This window comes from Arachis ipaensis, chromosome B5 (genome assembly GCF_059453495.1).
Source record: "Arachis ipaensis isolate K30076 ecotype BB chromosome B5, ASM5945349v1, whole genome shotgun sequence".
NCBI classification, from domain to species: domain Eukaryota; kingdom Viridiplantae; phylum Streptophyta; class Magnoliopsida; order Fabales; family Fabaceae; genus Arachis; species Arachis ipaensis.
Window position 1 is genome coordinate 16,413,651 of NC_142440.1, and position 20,229 is coordinate 16,433,879.

Below are 20,229 nucleotides of genomic sequence, written 5' to 3' on the forward strand. Positions count from 1 at the left end.
TCCTTCATGCTTTTCTAAAAGTATAATATTTTTTTCTTTCTATTGTTACTATGTATGGAGAAAATAAATATTTTCCTTAAACACGAATATTATAATAAGTAATAATTAACCGACGAAATTGCAGTTCTTTCTAAATTCAATACCCGCCTATTATTTGTTAGTTGACTTTATCATATTTTTGTTTGATATGACTTTCTTAATTACTATAAAGAAAATTGTGTATAATTAACATGATTTTTTATATTAAATTTTTAACATGATTATTAATTTCTTATTTCTATATTTTTTAAAGTATTGAATGCTTGAACAGAATATTAATATAAATATGTGTAAAAATATTTTAATCATATATAATTTATTAAAAAAATTATTCTTTTATATATAATGTGTTATGAAATCTTTTCAAAATTAAGACATGAGATTTACTAATATAACTGTGATATTTAAATGACGTTAAATAATATAGAAAGTTTTATGAAAATATAAAAATGTTTAATTTTTAATATTTTTATGATGAGTTAATATTTAAAATAGTTTTTGAAATTTGATTCTGATTTAATTTAACTCTTAAATTTTTAATTGACTCAATTAGCTTTTTTTTTTTTTTTTTGAGAGAGGAGCTCAACACAAGTACTGGAGCAAGAAGAATAACAAACAAAAAACAAAACAAAAAAAAAATAAAAAAATATCCGAAGCACCCATTATGGCCATAACACCTCAATGTTATTTTTGGCATTGTCATCAACAACAAAAAGGGTCCGTACCTAACCACTCAATGTAGCTCTGAAAGGACATGTTGATAATTTTCTCTACTTCTTTTTCTTTATTCTGAAAGATCATTCGGTTTTGTTCCAACCATATGTTCCACACAATGGCACAAAAGCACTCCTCCTTTCTATTTGATACCTCAGTCCAACTTTGGAAATGCTCATTGACCGTACCCGGATAAGTCCACAGCATACCAACATATGATATACAGGCACACCATACCTGCCAAGAAAAACTACATCCAAGAAACAAGTGGTGACAATTTTCATCACCTCTGTTACATAAAACACATAAAGTATCTTCTTGGTTGATAACCCTGAATCGGCTTAGTCTCTCCTTCGTATTGACCCTACCAGTCAAAACAAACCAAACAAACAACTCCACTCTAGGTGGGACAAGCCCTTTTCAAATAGATCTAGTAAAGCTGTAACTTGATATATCTTCCGGCGTCATTTTCACCTGCAACACCTGCACAAATGAGTTAGTAGAAAAAAGACCTTGTTTATCATATTTCCACATAACTCTATCCTCTCTGCCATATGCAAGTTTGACTAGCCTCAAAATATGGTGAAGCTAGTTCACTAGTTACAATTCCCATTAGAATAGTTCCCGCCTCCATTGGAAGTTCCATATCCAGACTAACCCATCCCAGAACCCACAATCCCCTATCACAAAATATTTTTTTATTTGAAACAGAGAAGAGTCTTGGAAAACGATCTTTGTAGGACCCTTCAAGAATCCAGACATCCTCCCAGAACCGAGTTCGTCTCCCATCACCCACCTCCATAGACAACCTAGTAATCATCTTCTGCCTAACTTCTTGATTCTTGAACTGTAATTGGCAAATATCCTTCCACGGACCCCCCTCCCCCGTTCAGGAAATTTTTGAGAGGATAGAAGCTCATTTGGATTCAAGTTATTACAGGAGCAAACCACCTTCTTCCACAATGGACACTCCTCCTTCGAGAACCACCACCACCACTTAAACAAAAAGGCTCTGTTGCGAACCACAGCATCCCCAACTCCTAGCCCGCCTAGTCTTTTAGGAGTCTGGACCACTTTCTACTTAACCAATGCCATACCATTTCTCCCATCCTCCTTACTCGATAGAAATCTTCAACAGCTTTTGACATCTTGTATAGACTCAAATAATACACCGGGAGACTATTTAGCACAGATTTTGATAAGCACCAACTTGCCGGATTTATTTAGCGCATTAGCTTTCCAGAGGCTCAGCTTTTCCTCCACCTTGTCTATTATTGGCTTCCACGTCTTAACCAACCTTGGGTTTGTACCTAATGAGATGCCTAGATATTTAACTGGAAGAGTGTCTTGCTTGCAGCCTAACACACTACACATATGTTGTACCCACTGATCATCACAGTTAATGGGAATCAAACTCGATTTATCAAAATTAATGCTTAAGTCTGACATCAACTCAAAGCAACGAAACAACCTCTTATAATTCTTGATGGTCTCTTCCTCAGGAGGGCAGAATAACATAGTATCATCAGCAAAGTGGAGGTGCGACAACTCAATATGATCTCTCCCAACTAACAATCGTGATATGCTACTGTTCCTAACAGTCTCTCCAAGCATTCTATGTAGGACATCAACAACGAAAACAAACAAGAATGGAGACAGAGGATCACCTTGTCATAGGCCCCTTTCCATCTTGAATGACTTAGAAGGCGAGCCGTTTATCAAAACTGACATGGAGCACGAACTCACACATTCCATAATCCATCCCCTCCATCTTCATCTAAACCCTATCTTCTGCAATACTAGGTCTACAAAACTCCACTTTACTCTGTCATAAGCCTTATGGAAGTCTAACTTTATTATTGTTGCTTCCTTCTTCCTCAATTTGATCCACGAACCATTTTGCACGCGATAAGGGCCCATCATGATTCTTCTGACCCTTAACAAATGCACTCTGCGTCTCGCCTACTAGTCCTAGCATAACTACTCTCATCCTCCTAACTAACATCTTCGAGATTACCTTAATTGACTCAATTAGTATCTTAAAATTTTCAGTCGTGACTCAAGTTATTTTTTCCATCCATTTCTATCATCGAAAAAATAATATGGCATGTTTAGTTGACACATGATTCAATCTCTCACCGTTTTGAAGCACACCGCTCCTACACTCCAATCTCTCTCACTCTCAGTTTCTCACAAAACACAAACTGCTGGGAGATCAGTACTCACCCTAACCCAGACACCACTACACCATCGGAGCTACGTCAATAGCTCAACCCACCTCCGATCCGTTCATCGCCAATGCACACTCTCCACCGTTGTCGCCGCGCCTCTCGCCAGATCCTATTTTCGTGTGTGTGTGTGTGTGTGTGTGTGAGAGAGAGAGAGAGAGAGAGAGAGAGAGAGAGAGAGAGAGAGCTATAATTGAAGGAGGAGAGAAAGTGGGAGGACTTCAGTGATGATCCACAGTGATAATGGAAGAAAAAGAAGAAGGGAAAGAAGAGAGGGGTCGCCGGTGGTGGTGGGCGAGGAAGATGGTGGTCGAAAATGGCAAGAAGATGATGATTACAACAGAGAAAAGAAAAAGTGAAAACGAGGAAGAAGAAAAGGAAAAGAAAGAAGAAGAAGATAGCCGACAGTTGGTGTGGATGACTTGACAATGAGAGGGAGACAGTGGAAGAGAATGGTTCGGTGGTGCGTTCACAATAAAGGAAGAAGAGACTGCGAGAAAGGGGGTGGAGAAGGAGAATGGAAGAAAAGAAAAAAGGGAGGGTGGTGGCATGAGAGTGGTGGTTCGGGTGAATGTAAGTAGCGAGGGATATGGCTGTCGACACAGTGATGATGATGAGGAAGGTGATGATGACGGTGTTGAGAGAAGGTGGCTACGTGGTAGTGTGAGAGAGAAGAGAGTGTTACTACTAGTATTTTGTTTGAGAAAGAGAAGGGGAAAGCTAGGGCTCACACGGCGTCGTGTTTACAACATTTTGGACACCAACAACTACACGACGTCATTTACATAGTGCTAGGTATCAATTAAAATTGTCATGCCATCTTTTCCGTGACGAAAATGAACGGAAAGAACAACTTGAATCACGACTCAAAGTTTCATGATACAAATTGCGTCAATTAAAAATTTGAAAGACTAAATTAAGTCGGAAATCAAATTTTCAGCTACTATTTTAAATATTAATTCATATTTATTAAAAAAAATCTAAAAATATATCTACTTTAAATAACCTTTACAAGTGGTTTATTTTTAGAGTATTTATTAGCAAAACTCATTATTTTATTAGTTTAAATACCCTATAGGGTGCTGCAATTTTTATTTTAATTTGCTTAAGTTTCTTCATAAACTCCTATATCCTATAAAGTTCTACCCCGGCCCCTATAATGGGTTTATATAAAATAAATTTAGGACTGAAATATAACATTTTAAAAATGTTGTAAACGGATCATTTTTAGTTTCCATTTTATTTGTTCAAGCAATTTGCCCTTTTGTTTACTTAGATGGCGAATTGAGTAATATCTCCGTATGGACTGAAGGGCCAAGGGTGTGTGGTGTGTTACTTGCGAAGCGTATCAATAACCCATACTTTTACTGTTTTACACAAAGAATTGCTTCTAAGATTTAAATTTTGATCATGTGGAACTCAATTATAGGGTCACAATCAACTCTAGAATAGTGATGTTAGTTTCTTGGCTGGCTATAACGATGTAGATATAGTACTGGAAAAGTAACACTTATTTTAACCCTTAACTAGTTGGAATAATGGAATGTGTAATTTTTACAGTGCAATCTGTACTAAACAAAGCTTTACTGTACTATTGGTAAAAAGTTAAACTTAATTCACAGACATAGAAAGTAGAAACTTTTCACGTGGATGGCTGAGGCTGTAGGGTTAAGGAATGCAGTAGGGGCAACATCTAACATCTAAAAATTAAAAAATGTTATATAGGAACCATATCAAAATTTAAATCTTATGATTATGACACAAAATAAAATATAAAAATAACGTGAGGGGAATAAATGTTGACGGAAACCAAATTAGGAGCACTACAGTACTACACTTCCTATGGAAAAGTAGTTTGAGTTGTTTTGGAATCATGTATGAACAAATAGAAAGTCAGTCCTTGCAATCTACAACACGTAATTGAATTTGCTCCTTATATACATACTAAGTACTAATACCTTTCTTCTGCCTTTGGTTCCATTCTTCTTTGCATTGTCTTGCTTTATATAATTAACACCCTTCCACTTCCACTTCTATGCCTCTCTACCTTTCTTAAAATAATAACAGTTATTCAATAGTCCAACTCATCGTCGTCAAATGAAGCTGAGTGACGAAATGAAGGTAAGAATTCCCATCTTCTTATTATGCCACATTCTGTTTCCCGCTTGTCTTCCTTTAGTCCGATAATCGTCACGCACCTTCTTGTTCTCTAGTTATTGATTCTAAATGTGAACTTGCATGATGAGAAAGCAAAGCAGAAGGCCATGAAAGTGGTTTCTAGCATTAAAGGTACTCTACAACTCATATTGCATTTTTTATGGATTGTACTTATTTTCATATATATGAGTTGAATGATAGGAATTGAGTCAATAGCGATGGAGATGAAGGAGAAGAAAATGACGGTGGTTGGTGATTTTGACGCAGTCAAAGTGGTAATCACATTAAGAAAGGTATGTCACACAGATATAGTGTCACTTGGACCGACAAATAATAAGAAGGATGAGGGCAGTAATGAAAAAGGGAAGAAAGATGGTGATGACAAGAATAACAAGGAAGATGATTCAATTGCGGAGCTTGTTAAGCTATACAAAACCTACAATCCCCACATGACCATGTACTATAACGTTCACAGTCTCGAAGACAATCCAAATGCTTGTATCCTTCTTTAACTTTCCAACTGGGTGCTCTTTAATAATTTGTAGGTAGCTTCTCTATATGCATGGAGCTAGTAATAATTTATAATTAAATCAAAGATTTATAGTAATTTACTAGACAAATCATTTCTTACATACACTACATATATAAACTATTATTATCATAGTAAACTCTATACTTATTTATATTGATCTTATAGCCTAACAGCTGTACAATCATCATATAATAACAACGCTTAGCCGTCGGTTTTAGCAACAAAACCCCCCAAAAAACCTTTCAAAAAACAAAAATATTTAATAACAAAAAAATTATTAACAAAAAATGGCTAAAATTTATTGCTTTTAACTTAATTTAATGCGCTTATTCTTTCTCGTATGAGAGAGACATGTATCACAGAATAATGTGAGAAGAGAAGTGTACTTTTACGTTGCTATAAGTTATATAAATCGGTGCCTCCAATTTTTTTATATTGTTTTATTTTTTAAACAAACAATCACAAATCGAACGGTCTAATTTGTGTTTTTGAAAATTAAAAAAATTTTAATGTTTAAATCAGATCGTTTGATTTTTATTTTTAAAAATAAAAAAATTAAAAAATATAAATCCGATCCTCCAATCTATAGTTTATTTTTTTCTTCAAACAAATCAGACCATCTGATTTGAATAATATCAATATCAAAGAAAAACACATAATCTTCCAATAACAACGTATTACACATATATTTAATCAATATAAAAAAAACTTAGCCTAATTTAATGTATCCTGCAATAAATAAATGCTAAAAAAATAAATTTTAATTGTTATTATTTTTTATTTTTTTAATATTTCCGAAAAAAAATACCCATCCACAACACACAACTATTTCTCTGATTCATCGATAAATTTCATATAATAATGGCCGGCGGCTGATTATTAGGAGGTCTTCACATGGAGCACGTTATTGGGAGGTTTTCACCGGACGGAACACATGCATACACCCTTAAACACTATTGAGGATTCATGGAAATATCAAATATGATTGTATTATTCTAGTTAATAATAAATAATTGTTGCTGTAAGTTAGGATACATAAAAATTGTTAAATATTTTTAGGTATATAATAGGAATAATAAAAGTAAAATATGTATTTTAAATTTAACAATTTTAGACGATATATATTTAACCTCAACCTAAAATAATTTGTTTAAGTTAGTAATTTAGTATTTCATTTTAAAGAGGAAAAAAAATAATTTTTCTTTTATCCCCATTGGTTGGATACAATGCTACATGCAGCCAATAATTAGAGATCGACTTTTCAAGGTATGGAAAGCACCACATCTAGAGATGAAGTAGAAGTTGAGTATCTTGCTCCCAATAATAATACATTCTAGCTATACATATATGAATAAGAAAAGTAGTGAATTGTATATTTAATATCTTTATTCAATAATGTAGCCAAGATATAGCGATACAGCAATTGTAAAACCGTCCTCTTTTAATTATGATAATACAGCAAGTCGATTTTCCTCTTTAGTTGTCGCTTAGGCATACATAAGAATCCTTCTTCAATGCTCTGTACTTTAATCTTTATTAACTTATTAAGCAGTACAAATTAAATATGTGTGACTATATCTTATAAACTACATGTCAAGAGTTCCTAGTAGTTAATAAGGTGACTAAATTAAAAGCTCATCTCGCTCTTGCTAATGCAAAAACAGCTCCTAATAGTCTAGAATGTAAAACCTTAAATCTGGAATATGCAAATAATAGCCTTGAAATAATTAATAAATATTATAGTAATCTAGTGGCAGGTGAGAGATCAAGTTGTAGCTTTGACAAGAGGCGATTGAGGAATAGGAGAGTGAGGTGACATCAAGAAATCATCCATCCTCATGGATGAGAAGGTCAGCATTAAGTTTCTTGGGCTACAAGGTTTCTTTGAAGATAACATCACGTCCTTGTTCTGGAGCACAAAGCCACGCATTCTGGCCAATGAAATTTGCACAGCCCTATCATCCATGTTTGCATAGCACACCCTGAACCAACCAGGCTCACAACAATGAAAGGAACAACCAGGCGAAACATTGATCTTAACTTTGTGAATTATCACTCTCCAAAGAGCCATTTCCTCTTCGAACGTTTGCTTCTTTAGAAGAGGACGCAGATCCATCCATAGAAACAAACCACCATCGCTCTGCAAGCATTTTATGCCAACTTGTCTAAGCCCTTTGCAGAAAATCCCATACCTTTTCGCAAGCCTCCTTGCACTCTCTGCAAGGAAGCGTTGCACAAACTCATCATCTGATAGCATGGCTGCTATTAGATGCTGAGTTTGTGTGGACACTAATCCAAAGCTTGACATTTTGCGAGCACAGTTGACGACGTTGTCATTGTAGGAGTATATGATGCCAACTCTGAAACCAGGGAAGCCCATATCCTTTGAGAGACTATAAACAATGTGAATGAGGTTACGGTCACATTCCATTTTAATGTCTTCTTCTTCTATTATCTCAGCTATGCTTGTGAAACCCGGGTGGCTAAAAACCGTGGCGGCGTATATTTCGTCAGATACTAGGTGGATGTGGTTGTGGTTGATGAATGTGACAACCATTTTCAAGGTTTCTTTGTCCATGATTGTTCCAAGCGGGTTTGATGGATTGGTGATGAGTAAGCCCTTGACTGTGATGTTATCTTCTTTGGCTTTCTCTAATGCAGATTATAACGCTTTCTTTGTCAACTTGAAGTTGTTTTTGCTTTCACATGTCACCGGAATAAGTTGGACTCCTGTTCTCCACCTCAAATCCCTATCGAAGCTGCATTATTAGACACAACTTAATTAATTAATTAATTAGAACGTCATATAAAAGAAACAAGACTCAACTATTTAGAAATAACGAGAAGTAAAAAATTGCTTGTATGGTGTTTGGAGGAATTTTGTTTTTAGTGGGGCAAAGAAATTTATTTTTCAATTTTGTATTTGGATATAGAAATTATGGATCCATAAAATGGATTAAGTGAATTAAAAAAAAGACATAGGCAGATTACCCTGGATAGTAAGGAGTGGGTACCAAGAAGGCATCACCGGGGTCAGCCAAACAAAAGGCAGTGACCTCGTGTGCTCCGGTTGCTCCGCCGCTCATAACAATACGATCAGGATCGAACTTCACTCTATTCCCTCTCGTTCTCCCCATCAATTTAGCCACTCCCTGTATGTGTATATTTGCAAGCTCAATTCAATTTACTCTTTTTTATTATCTCATAATAATGAAATGAAATGTAGTGCACTACTCACTTGTCGGAAGAGTGGGAGACCGTGATAATCTTGAAAGTTAGCAATATCCTTGAATTCATGCACTCCTTCTACACTGCAAATGGAAGCCTCTGGATTACTTGTTATCCATTCTTGCACCAAATCACAACTCAACTGCACATACATACATACAATACAACAAAGAAGAAGTAAGAGTTAAGTAACAATATATAACATACAAATTAAAAAGTGGGTTCTTTTAATTTTTGTCATAAGTAATTAAAACTTTCATTAATAATATGTATATATATCAGTACCTGATTTTCAGCAAGACCCATCTGGATAACCCCATTGGGATTCTTGATGGGATGAAAGGGGTCATCTTCATAAGCCTTCCACCCTTCAAAGTATGGCGAGTTTTCACCATGTCCATCACCTCTTGCTATCTTTGACAGTAGTAACTCACCTGCTTGCTCCATCTTTGTATTATATAATTTCAATGTTCTTTGTTATATAAATCACAGTAGAGAATCACAGAAACAAAGCAAATAAAGCGTCGTCTATCCTCCACAAATTGCAGGTATATATGTTTATGATTATGCGATGTGTCTACCACTAAGAGACAGGTGTTTATATAGTACTTGCAGCATGTCCTCCGCAAATTAACTTTGACTTTCAAAGCTGAAGACAACCTCACTCCTCCAATAATTTATAATGAAGTTTCCTATGAACGGCACTTTTACTTCAAATTCCTGCATGTTACTCCTACTTCTCACGTAATACACAACTTATTTTATGTTTTTTTGGAATTTGTTATTTGTATTAGGAAATGTATATGGAACCAACTTCAAATCAGCCAAGAATGGAACAATTTAATTAATTATAAATATAGTAAATAGTTTTATTTATTTATGATTTAAAATATTGGTTATTAAATATTTCACCACATTCAAATTAGGAGAAGATACGTTCAGTATCATTACAACGTGAATCACGGAAACTAATTCAATTAGCTTCCGTCTCTTCAGCATCCTTCCCTCTCTAAATGCCTAAAACATGATAAATCAGAAAATAGATTCAGAACTATCCAATTTATAAAGAAAAGAAACATCCTAATGTCTAGCATAAGCATCATTCACGTAGAAGTTTTGAATTCACCCAGAGACATTTGGCTGGTTTTTGGCTGGTACCCTCTTGGTTCCCTAGCATTGTTGTTTGTATTAATTTTGTATGCAACGAATAAAAAAAATATGTACATATTATTATTAAAGTATATCAAAATAAGGAGTACTAGGGCCAACAAATTTTATAATTTATAGTTATCAATTAGTTATTATTAATGTTTTTAATGGTGTGAGGTTACATTATTTGACCAATATAAATATTAAATTATTTTTAATAAATAAATTTTACTAATTAAAGTGTACAAACTCTAAAAAAATATGGGTATAAATTGTATTGTAAATAATACTCAAAAAGTGTTATCTAAAATAACTAAAGACAACATTTAATATTTGTTATATAAAAATAAAGCTGTTGCAACTTTTTTTAATAACACATCATAAATGTTCTTTTTTGATCAATTAAAGTACAAGTAAAAAGTGTTGCTTTTGTAAATTAAACAAGCAACATTTGTGATATTTATATATTACACTTTATAAGTGTTGTTCTTAAATTTTTAATAAACTTCTCATTTTAAATGTTGCCAAAACTAAATTAAAATTTTTCTTCTAAAATTTTGACCTTCTATCCAAATATTTTAACAAAAAAAAGTACTTTTTTCTTCTTTTAACTTAACAGAAAATACATCTTTATAATTTATATATTATTTACTGATTCAAATCGTTAGAGTTCAAAACAAAATTCCAAGCCCTCTTTTCAATTAGAAACCCTAACCCCAACCATTTCAAAATTTTATTAATGCGCGATTTATCCTTGTTTGTTCGATTTTCTCATCGTTGCTTGTGAAGTTGTGTTCCTCTCTGCTCTGTCGCCGTCGCGCTTGTCGCTGTCGCGCCGTCGTGCTCGTCGCTACTCGCATCGGCGCATCGCCATCGTGCTCGTTCGTTGCTCACATCGTCGTCGTGTTCGTCACTGCTCTGCATTTCCTCATCGTTGCTTCTGAAGTTGTGTTACTCGCTGCTCGCGTTGTCGTCGTGCTCGTCTCTGCTCGCGCGCCGTCGTGCTTGTTGCTGCTCGTGCGCCTTTGTACTCGTCGCTCTGCATTTTGAGCTTTTGAATTTTGCTCTGCTCGATTCCAATTTGCTCGCCTTCTTCTACTTGCGACGTTTTTCTTGGCCCCTGGCTAGGTGCTGATATGCTCTGCTCCCCCGTGGTGCTCGTACTCTTTCCATCACAGATATGCTCCTTACTTTACTCAGCTTTGTTATGGCTGAAGTTGATGAGAAATTCTGGTAATGATAACTTTTTTTCATTGATGAGAAATTACTGTTTAATTAATTATGATCCTATTAAATCACTGCAATGTTTTATTGTTATTGTGTACTTGCTGGCTTGTGCTTTAATCACTAAATGATGTCAATTTTAGGGCTTGAAATTTATTTATTGTTGGTGAAATCTCAATTTAGAGAACTTAACATTAGATTCATAGTTGTTGTAGGTGTTGGAGTTGGCTGAGAATGCTTCCGGTTCAATCAATTTGCTGTCAGGTTTTTCACAATGCTTCCAATTATCTTCACTTTTTCTTTTTCTCTGCTTAACTGAACTTACTTCTTCAAGGAGGAGGAAGAGGTTGATAGATTCAGCAAAGTTCAAGAGAGTTTTTTGAGTAGTTCTTCAACTCTCAGTATACTTGAATTAATGTTAGTGGTCAAAACTGTTATACTTAGAACTTTCATGAAAATAAAGCAATTAGTGATGTGTTGTATGCAGTAGAAATTCTTTTTCTCTCTATTTTTAACATTGATAAATTCCTATCTATAAACTCGACTTCTCTATGCTCGGTGTTTCAGTTTATCGGTGTTTTCTCCATGCTCATTGCATCGTAGGCATTCATTCAACGCCTTTCTTTATGATATATCTTATCAAACTTCATAATTCTAATTAATTGATTAATTAATTAATTATTGCTTTTTCACTTCTCAATGTTAAGGAATTATGAGAAAATCAACCCTCGAATGTGCAGAAATTCTACAACATCACTAAAGATATATACACGAAATCACAGATAAATTTTAAAAAATAAGTTTTCTTTCACTAAGATTTTTTCTCTTTCTATTAATTGTCTTTTTGTTTCCTATATTTTATTATTTTGTTGAGAATTATTGATGAATATGTATTTGAAATACTAATTAAACTTTTTAATATCTATTTTAATTAGAATTTTATTATTAGTTATTTTGTCTCTTTTATAATTTTTTTTATTGTGCACAAATTTATTTATTAATTAAAATAATTACACATGTATGAACACAAAATTTTATTGTAAATTTTATTTTTTGTATTTTTATTACAAAAATAATTTTTGTTTTTATCAAAATAGTAATCCTTTTATTAGTTGCATATTTTGAATATTAGACAATACTTGTATAGGTTGCATATTCAAAACTAATAGGCAACACTTTAAAGTATTACAAATTCAAACTTATAAGCAATGCATAAAATGGTTGAATTTTATTGCAAATAGGCAACATTTTTTAGTAGTGGATGGTCAAAATATGAGAAAAGACAAGATTGCAAAAGTGTTGTCTCAAACACACCTTTGAAGTGTTGTTGTTTTTCAACCAAAGGCAACACTTACCAAGTGTTGCTCTCAAAAGCATTGCTTTTGAAACAAAAAAGTGTTGCCTTGATCTAAGGCAACGGCTGCATATGCAACGCCGCCCAAAAACGTTGCCTTAGGCCCAAAAGTGTTGTCATAGATAAAAAATAACCTTTTATCAGCATTTAGGCAACACTTTTTAAATGTTGCCTCAACCTGAAAATGTTGTAGTGTGTGTAAAAATCTAGTAAATATAGGTACAAATTATATATTTCTTGTGTGCAAAATATATATAAATATATAGGGTTACAAATTATTACTGGCTAAGTACTGATAAAAAATAATAATATCTACTGACCATGTAGCATTATTAGTCAAGCTGAAAGCTGAAAGTGATATGAACTTAGCCGAGCTAAACCAAGGTCAAGCTCGACTCATAAAAATTGAGTTTGCCTCATGACTCGATTTATTGACAATCGAGTTTATTTCTTAAACTCAAATTCGACTCAGCGAACGTTCACGAACGGACTCGAGCTCACAAGCTGGCTTAAATAACAGGAACATAATCTATAAATTTATATCGATAAATTATAATTTATATATATTAAAAATATTAAAAAGCCAATTTTATATGTTGTATATCTATTAATTATAAATTTTTTATTTATATTTTACAACAAAATTATATATAAAAAATAACTATAAAATTTTAAAAAATTAAGAACATTAATTATCGAGTCAATTTACAAGCTAATGAATTGAGTTTATCCATCTTTAAATTTGACTCATTTAATTTATGATCTCAATTTTATGTTCAAATTCGGCTCACCAACTCACAAATTCAGTTTATTAAGCTATTAACGAGTCGAATTCACCTCCAGTCTATTTGTTAGTATGAAAAAAAAAAATCACGCTAGCCACCCTCAAAAAGTTTTAAACTCAATGACAAAAGTTACAACAAATTTTACCAGACCTTATGCAAGGTCAATATAATTTTCGTCTCCATAAATTAAATGTGATCTAAAGAAAATAATAATTTATACTCTTACTAAGTCATATATACTACATCTTCCTAGATATATATTCTAGGTGTCGTGAGATATTTGTTGTTTTTATGCATATATAGTTAAGCACGTTTATTAATATATTGGCTCTAAATTACAATTAGAAAAAGTAAGATAGACAATAAAAATACTAAACAATATAAATAATAGATATATCAGATATTTAATTCATTAAATATGCAGATAATTATTCTAATATTAAAATTTAGGTGAATAATTTAAAGCGTAATGAATTTTTTTTTATTAGATCAATTTTAAAGTTCATTATTCACAAAAATCATTATCTACTTAACAAAATCCTTAAAATTAAATCACCTCGGCCGAGTTTCTCCTTTGTATTAGCGCTTGTTTGAAATCTGGGAAAGTAGTCGTTAGCAGCCGGGCAAATAATAAATTAAGACCTATCGTATTTTAGGGAGCATTTAATAATGCCAGCTTTCTTCTCTAGAGTTTTCTCCTTTCATTCATTTTCTTTGAACTTTGAAGAGACTTTGAGTTCTCTATATGGTCAACACACATACAACACTACGGAGCACATTGCCAGATACAAATACTATCATAATAATAGCGGATTGTACACCAGCGTTCTATTTCCTCAAACCTAATTTACTGGCCTGTGAATCTCGATCTGTGATACTATCCTTTAATTTTTCAATAATTTAAAAAAAAAAAGTAAAATAGATAACTATTTAGAGAAGAGAAAATACTATATATAGGAGTTATTCTTATTCTGATTTCTTGTAAAACAAAAACATTTAACAAATTAAAAGAGCACATTTAGTAACTAAAGCCAATTGTAAAGTGCTATTGAAACTTAGAGTTGAATTTTGTATTGCACTTGAGATTTTCAGTTTTGGAGATTGACTTATATAAGTGGATTCTAATTTGATTATGGTATTTTTTTTTTTTTACCAAAGATAGAAAACTCGAACCCGCAACCTCTTAATTGAGTATGAGGAGACTATGCCATTTGAGCTATTACTCATTAGCTTGATTATGGTATGGTTATTATATGGTGAATATGTAAATTTTGTTAAAATTAAAGTTATATTTTTTTATATTTTAGTAATATTAAAAAAAACGTTATTTAGCAATAGAAAAGTGTTACTTTAATTTTAGTGAATATTTTTTGAAACATTACAATCACACTTCTGTATATTATTGCTTCCAAATAAAATGGAGAAATAAAAAAGTGAGATACTAAACCTTACTTAGGAGAATGAGAATGAGGATAGGATGATTCAAAAGCCGCCGGGAAATTTAGAACGTAGAAAGTAGAAGCGTACTCCGTCAAAGTCCTTCATATATAGTAAGCTTTAATTTCCATCTTTCATCATGTTTGTTGTTCAAATTTCTTTTTAATGCTTGCATTTTGCAGTTCAACTTCTATCATTCAATGTTATATATGTGAAATATAATCATACAAAAAATTACTCACCAGCCTAGAATCTATATTAAAATACAAAATATATATTAAACTAAGTTAAACAACGTGTAAATATATAATAACTATTTAATAGTTGATTTGTTTTGCAAATTAACAAAGTATTTTATATCTACCTATCGTGTTGACGGTTGATCTTAATTATTATATAACTATCTATCTGTTAGGAGTATTTTTATTATTCCGATTTAATGAAATATCAAAATTCATAAAATACTAAGAAAGACACGCTGATATTTAAATTAGCTCTTGTATCATGTGGATGTGGTTATGGAAAATCAGATTTACCTTCAATTCACTTGTCTCCTTTATAACAATTGCCCTTATTCCAAGAAAGGTTTCTGGTATTCAAAACCATTTTTATGTGCTCATTATGAATACCTAAGGAATATCGAGATTCTATATCTTGGACCTCCTCCTTTATTTATGGGCTTCTATGAGTAATTTTGGTTTCACTGCTTTGTCACCTAAAAATTTTGGACTTAATATATATATAATTCTAATATATCTATACTTACAATAATTACAGTGACTATAAAATGGTGTTAAAATTAATATTTTTTATATTTTGATAACACTTTTTAGCAATAATTTTTAAAAAAATACGGTTAAATAATAATTTTTTTTTAATTTGAACAGCACTTTTTAAAATATCATATTCACTATATAGTCACAGTAACATAAACATATTAGAATGATCTTTTATATAACCTTTTATATATATATATCGGATTTCTATTTGTGCAAATTCACTTTCGTTTTATGTATTTGATTGATAACAAAAGAAGGTTTAGTATGACATACAAGCTGCGTTGAAAAACGAAGGTAAATAAGTTGAGAGTAGCAATAAACTGATCCGGGACTAATGCCAAGTTGAATCTCAACAGTCAACAGGTATGACAATATTCCAATAAGACCAAATATATAAACACTAAAATAATGGTGAAGATTGAAGACTAACGAACGCATTTGACAATGCTTTATTTTAAATGTTTTAACCAATACAGAGTTGCACAGGACAGCATCCAAATCTTACCAAGTCGCCCCTTGCGCTAAATTAAATGAAAACTGAGCAGCCATTGTATAATTCATTACTTGAGATCTCTATGAGGAGTACGGACTAAGCAGAATTTTTTATAACAAACATTTACAGTAAGTTTGATAAATTGTATAGTGGATTTGTTATTATTTCCTCATGAGAAGAACCACAGTGTGAGCAGCAATGCTTCTGTTTTCTCCAAGGCTGTCCACCTTTTCATGAGTTTTTGCTTTGATATTCACCACAGAAGGGTCAACTCCAAGCAGTGCAGATAAATTGGCCTTGATGGTATCCTTATGTGGACTTAGCTTAGGCCTCTGAAGAATCAATGTAGCATCCAAATTCCCAATCTCATAACCTGCCTCATGCATTAGCCTCACCTGTAATAAACAAAGAAGAAACCCATCCTGAATCCTAATTTGATTAATTAAAAAGCTCTTTCCATATTTCAGAATGATTAATAACATAATTAAACGGAATCAGTTGATTTTGATTAATATATAAAAAGAGTAGAAGAAACTGACAGATTCTTGGATGAAGACAGAGGAGGCACAGCCCTTCCATTTGGGATCAGAATCGGGGAATATCTGGCCGATATCAGGAAGACCTAAAGCCCCTAAAATGGCATCCACCACACAGTGAAGCAGAACATCCCCTTTTTTGGCACACAACATAATACTAATCAGAATCAGAACATAATGATATTAAAAGAATTGTTGGAGTCGGAGATTTTACCATCGGAATGAGCCTCGCAGCCTCTGTCGTGGGGGATGTTGATTCCACCGATGATTAAGGGGTAACCAGGCTCCAACCGATGGAGGTCAAAGCCGTGCCCCACCCGGAACGGCAGAGCCTTCGACGGAGTGCCGGACACTCTGGAATCCTCGATTTTGGTGGAAACCGCGGAGGCAGAGACTGTAGTGGATGATGCTCGGAGACGGAAGGAAGGAAGTGGGGTAGGATTGCGAGGGAAAGAACAAGAAAGTGGAAGAAGATGACTAGATTTGGTGGTAGTAGCGAAGGGGTAAGGGTGTGGGATGGTAGAAGCGGTAAAGGAAGAGGCAGCCATGGCTACGAAATTGGAATTGGAATTGGAATTGGAAGGGAGACCACAGATTAGCTTTAAACCAGTTGACTGCCGCCTGCTGGTGGTAGCTGAGCCAATGAGCCTCTACCCCAATGCAATGAGCCAATGACTTTATTGAAATCCCAGTATACCATGTATGACCCGGTTGAAGTAACAAGTTTTGTCGTGTTGCGGGTGTGGAGCCGAGTTCAGTGCAGGAGGTTTTTTTTTTTTTTTTTGTCTTGGGCTAAGCCCATGAAACCTACCCGAACCCCAATACCCAACCCACCCGAACCAGAACCCGATTCCCTATCGTAACCCAGAGGTTCTTGTAACGAACTCAAGCTCTCCCATGGCTGCCGAGAGATAGGCTTCGCTGCCATCACTGCCTCCACCCGCGGCGCGCCGTTACCCGCGTTGACGCCGTTAAACGGCTTGGCTTGAATGTGATGGGCCGAGGGGTGTGGGCCTTCTGAGGCTATGATTATTGTAACCCTATACATCTTATTGGGCGTCTCTTTGTTGGGCATGTAGGTGGGATGATCTGCACTGATGACCTTTACTCTCTTTTGAAGTTGAGAAAGTCCCGCAGCCGAGGTCTGGGTCAGATGTCAATTTTGTTTGCCTCCCATAGAGCTGTACCGGGCTTAAATTCTCTTGGAGGAATATTGAACGATTTGTGTGTATTCCCATATAGTATGTGTGAGTGGTTTGTGTACTCCCATGTACTCCTATGTTCAAATCCTCTTAGAATTTGAGACTGTCCAATTCACTTGACAAAAAAAAAAAAACCTCTCTGACCAAAAAAAATAGAGAAAATGGTTTTGACTTTTGAGTGGAGGAGTCTCAGACTCTCGGGGAAGGCTAAGATGTGCGGAAAAAAGGGAATGAAATGGCGAGAAGAGGTTGAAATAAGGTTGTAGGTATGAATTTCCAGTATTTCCAAATGAACAAAAAAATTATTTTACCAAGAGACTAATAAGATCAAAAATATTATTTATACACTAAAATTAACTACAGATAAATTTGTGTACAAATACACCCGAGAGAGCAATCAGTAGGCAGTAGCTAACAGATTCCCCAGCTTCGCCCACGATACCCCTTCTTTTTCTTTGTTTTGGACTTGACGATACCCCTTCGTTGCCAACGGAAAAAGTACATTGGCTTAGTCCTGGGCCTACTTTTTTGTTCTTTATTTCTGTCTTCTTTTTTGGGCTCTTTAACCCATAAGCTTTAACATAAAAAAGGGTTACACTCCAGAGAATAAGAGCGAAAGCTGAACCCCTTTTACACCAAAAAACAAAAAGTTGAATCCCCTTTCATCAGCTGAAAAAAATAAGGAAAAGATGAGTGGCCAGGAAGATTCTCTCGGGCATGGCATGAATATGACGGCGACAAAGACTTTTTATCGGTGAGGGACTGAGGGAAAACGGCCTACACAACACAAGCGAGAGCTAGTAAAGTTTAAAATGATAATAATTTTATTGCATACTTAATTACTTATTTAATAATATTTAAATATCTACTTTATAAACATTTGATTAAATTATAATTTTTATTTAGTTTACTTATGTCATTTTTGAATTTTATAAATTGTCTCAAAATAGATACCTACTTATATAAATGTACGAATAACATTATTGTCTCGTATCAGATTCTACATCCAAGTGTATTATTATAGTATTGAGTTGAATGTTAGGTATAGCATAGGATATGAAGGCTGGCCGAATGGCCGAAAAAAGGGGCTTCAGGATTAGACTTTCACCCTTCTGACTTAACAGTAAGTCAACTCAATTATTCTATAGGGTACTGTATGTATGCATGTATTACTCCTAGTTTGTATTTGTATTTCACTTGTTCAAAGGGCCAACAGTCCACCAAAACGGAAAAAACAGAAAAGCTCAAAGCACGAGGTACGCTAACGTACAGGTTACAATTTTTGACAAATCTTATTATCTTAGTCCTTTTAATAATATAATATGTTATGGCCGAAAACGTTGTTTGTCATCTTGCACAAAACTTCTGGCTTGTGAACTGTGAGTTTCATTCATGCTCCCTTGTATTAATATATTGTATTTGTAGCTTCTTCTTCTTCGATGAATGAGCTTCATGGACTGGGATTTGCACGCTATAGTGAGAGGATGCACCAATACTCATCAATCCGACAACATCCTAGGCGATCTTAACTATTTCCAGTTAAGTCCTCAACAAGAAATAGATGAACGTTTCTTCAAGTCTCACCAATTCTCAGAAACAGAAACCATCACTACTGCCATCGTTGATGATGAATTGGAAGAGCTTTACAAACCTTTCTACCCTTCTACAACTAGTTCCCACCCTACCTCCGCTGAAGTCAACAAAGTACTCCATCTCAAACCTTCAGATCCAACACCATCTAAATGTAAAAGAAGGTACGACATACATATATATACTACAAAAGATTGATTTGTTTTAATTTGCATCAAGCAAAATACAGGGTTGATGGTAATTAATTATAAATGAAGGAAGAAGAATGAAGAGAAGAATAAGAGGGTAGTGAAGCGGGTGAGAGAAGAAGAAGGGTACAGTGATGGATGGGCATGGCGTAAATACGGGCAGAAACCAATAAAAGGATCAGAGTATCCGCGGAGCTATTACAGGTGTAGCAGCTGCAAAGGATGCTTGGCTAGGAAACAAGTTGAACGGAGCCATTCCGATCCACAAGTTTTCATAGTTACCTACACAGCTGAACACACCCATCCTCCTCACCCCATCACTACTATTCCAACAAACTCACAAGCACAAGGAACAGTAGTAGGAAGAGGCTGGAAGAGGAGAACCAATCTATAGATGAGGCGCCAATTGTGCTTTCAATCAACTACTTGCTTTAGATGGGTGCGCCTTCATCATTATATAATTTTGCTTTTCATACAGCAAGTCAAGAGAACTTATTATATATTGTTTTATTAATATTATATATAGTTTGTACGCTGTTCGTCAAATACTAAATAATCTATCCTTGGTTCAAATTTCGGTCCAATTAAAGTAGT

At 34.2% G+C, this 20,229-nt stretch overlaps 4 protein-coding genes and 1 pseudogene across 5 annotated transcripts; 2 read left to right on the top strand and 3 right to left on the bottom strand.

Moving 5' to 3' along the window:
* The first annotated feature begins 4,913 nt into the window (after nt 1–4,913).
* On the top strand, nt 4,914–5,650 carry LOC107641720 (heavy metal-associated isoprenylated plant protein 39-like). Its single transcript, XM_016345192.3, has 3 exons — nt 4,914–5,102; nt 5,195–5,270; nt 5,340–5,650. Exons 1-3 carry the CDS (start codon nt 5,079–5,081, stop codon nt 5,648–5,650), a joined length of 411 nt encoding a protein of 136 aa, XP_016200678.1. The 5' UTR covers nt 4,914–5,078.
* Nucleotides 5,651–7,435: 1,785 nt separating this feature from the next.
* LOC148563462 (1-aminocyclopropane-1-carboxylate synthase pseudogene) lies at nt 7,436–8,065 on the bottom strand (annotated as a pseudogene).
* A 267-nt stretch (nt 8,066–8,332) lies between these two features.
* LOC107640240 (1-aminocyclopropane-1-carboxylate synthase-like) lies at nt 8,333–9,345 on the bottom strand. The gene is made up of 4 exons (XM_088486819.1): nt 9,184–9,345; nt 8,909–9,040; nt 8,662–8,822; nt 8,333–8,429 (listed from the first exon to the last, which is right to left on the bottom strand). The coding sequence occupies exons 1-4, from the start codon at nt 9,343–9,345 to the stop codon at nt 8,333–8,335; spliced, it is 552 nt and encodes a 183-aa protein (XP_088342945.1).
* Nucleotides 9,346–16,044: 6,699 nt separating this feature from the next.
* On the bottom strand, nt 16,045–17,604 carry ISPF (isoprenoid F). The gene is made up of 3 exons (XM_016346654.3): nt 16,870–17,604; nt 16,659–16,789; nt 16,045–16,514 (listed from the first exon to the last, which is right to left on the bottom strand). Exons 1-3 carry the CDS (start codon nt 17,201–17,203, stop codon nt 16,281–16,283), a joined length of 699 nt encoding a protein of 232 aa, XP_016202140.1. The 5' UTR covers nt 17,204–17,604; the 3' UTR covers nt 16,045–16,280.
* Nucleotides 17,605–18,978: 1,374 nt separating this feature from the next.
* LOC107643094 (putative WRKY transcription factor 29) lies at nt 18,979–20,150 on the top strand. Of its 2 annotated transcripts, XM_016346655.3 has the most exons (3): nt 18,979–19,113; nt 19,283–19,611; nt 19,705–20,150. In XM_016346655.3, the coding sequence occupies exons 2-3, from the start codon at nt 19,301–19,303 to the stop codon at nt 20,027–20,029; spliced, it is 636 nt and encodes a 211-aa protein (XP_016202141.1). In that variant the 5' UTR covers nt 18,979–19,113; nt 19,283–19,300; the 3' UTR covers nt 20,030–20,150. The 2 variants fall into 2 exon arrangements, with proteins under 2 accessions (XP_016202141.1, XP_088344827.1); XM_088488701.1 differs by having other exon boundaries at nt 19,049–19,611.
* Nucleotides 20,151–20,229: the final 79 nt, after the last annotated feature.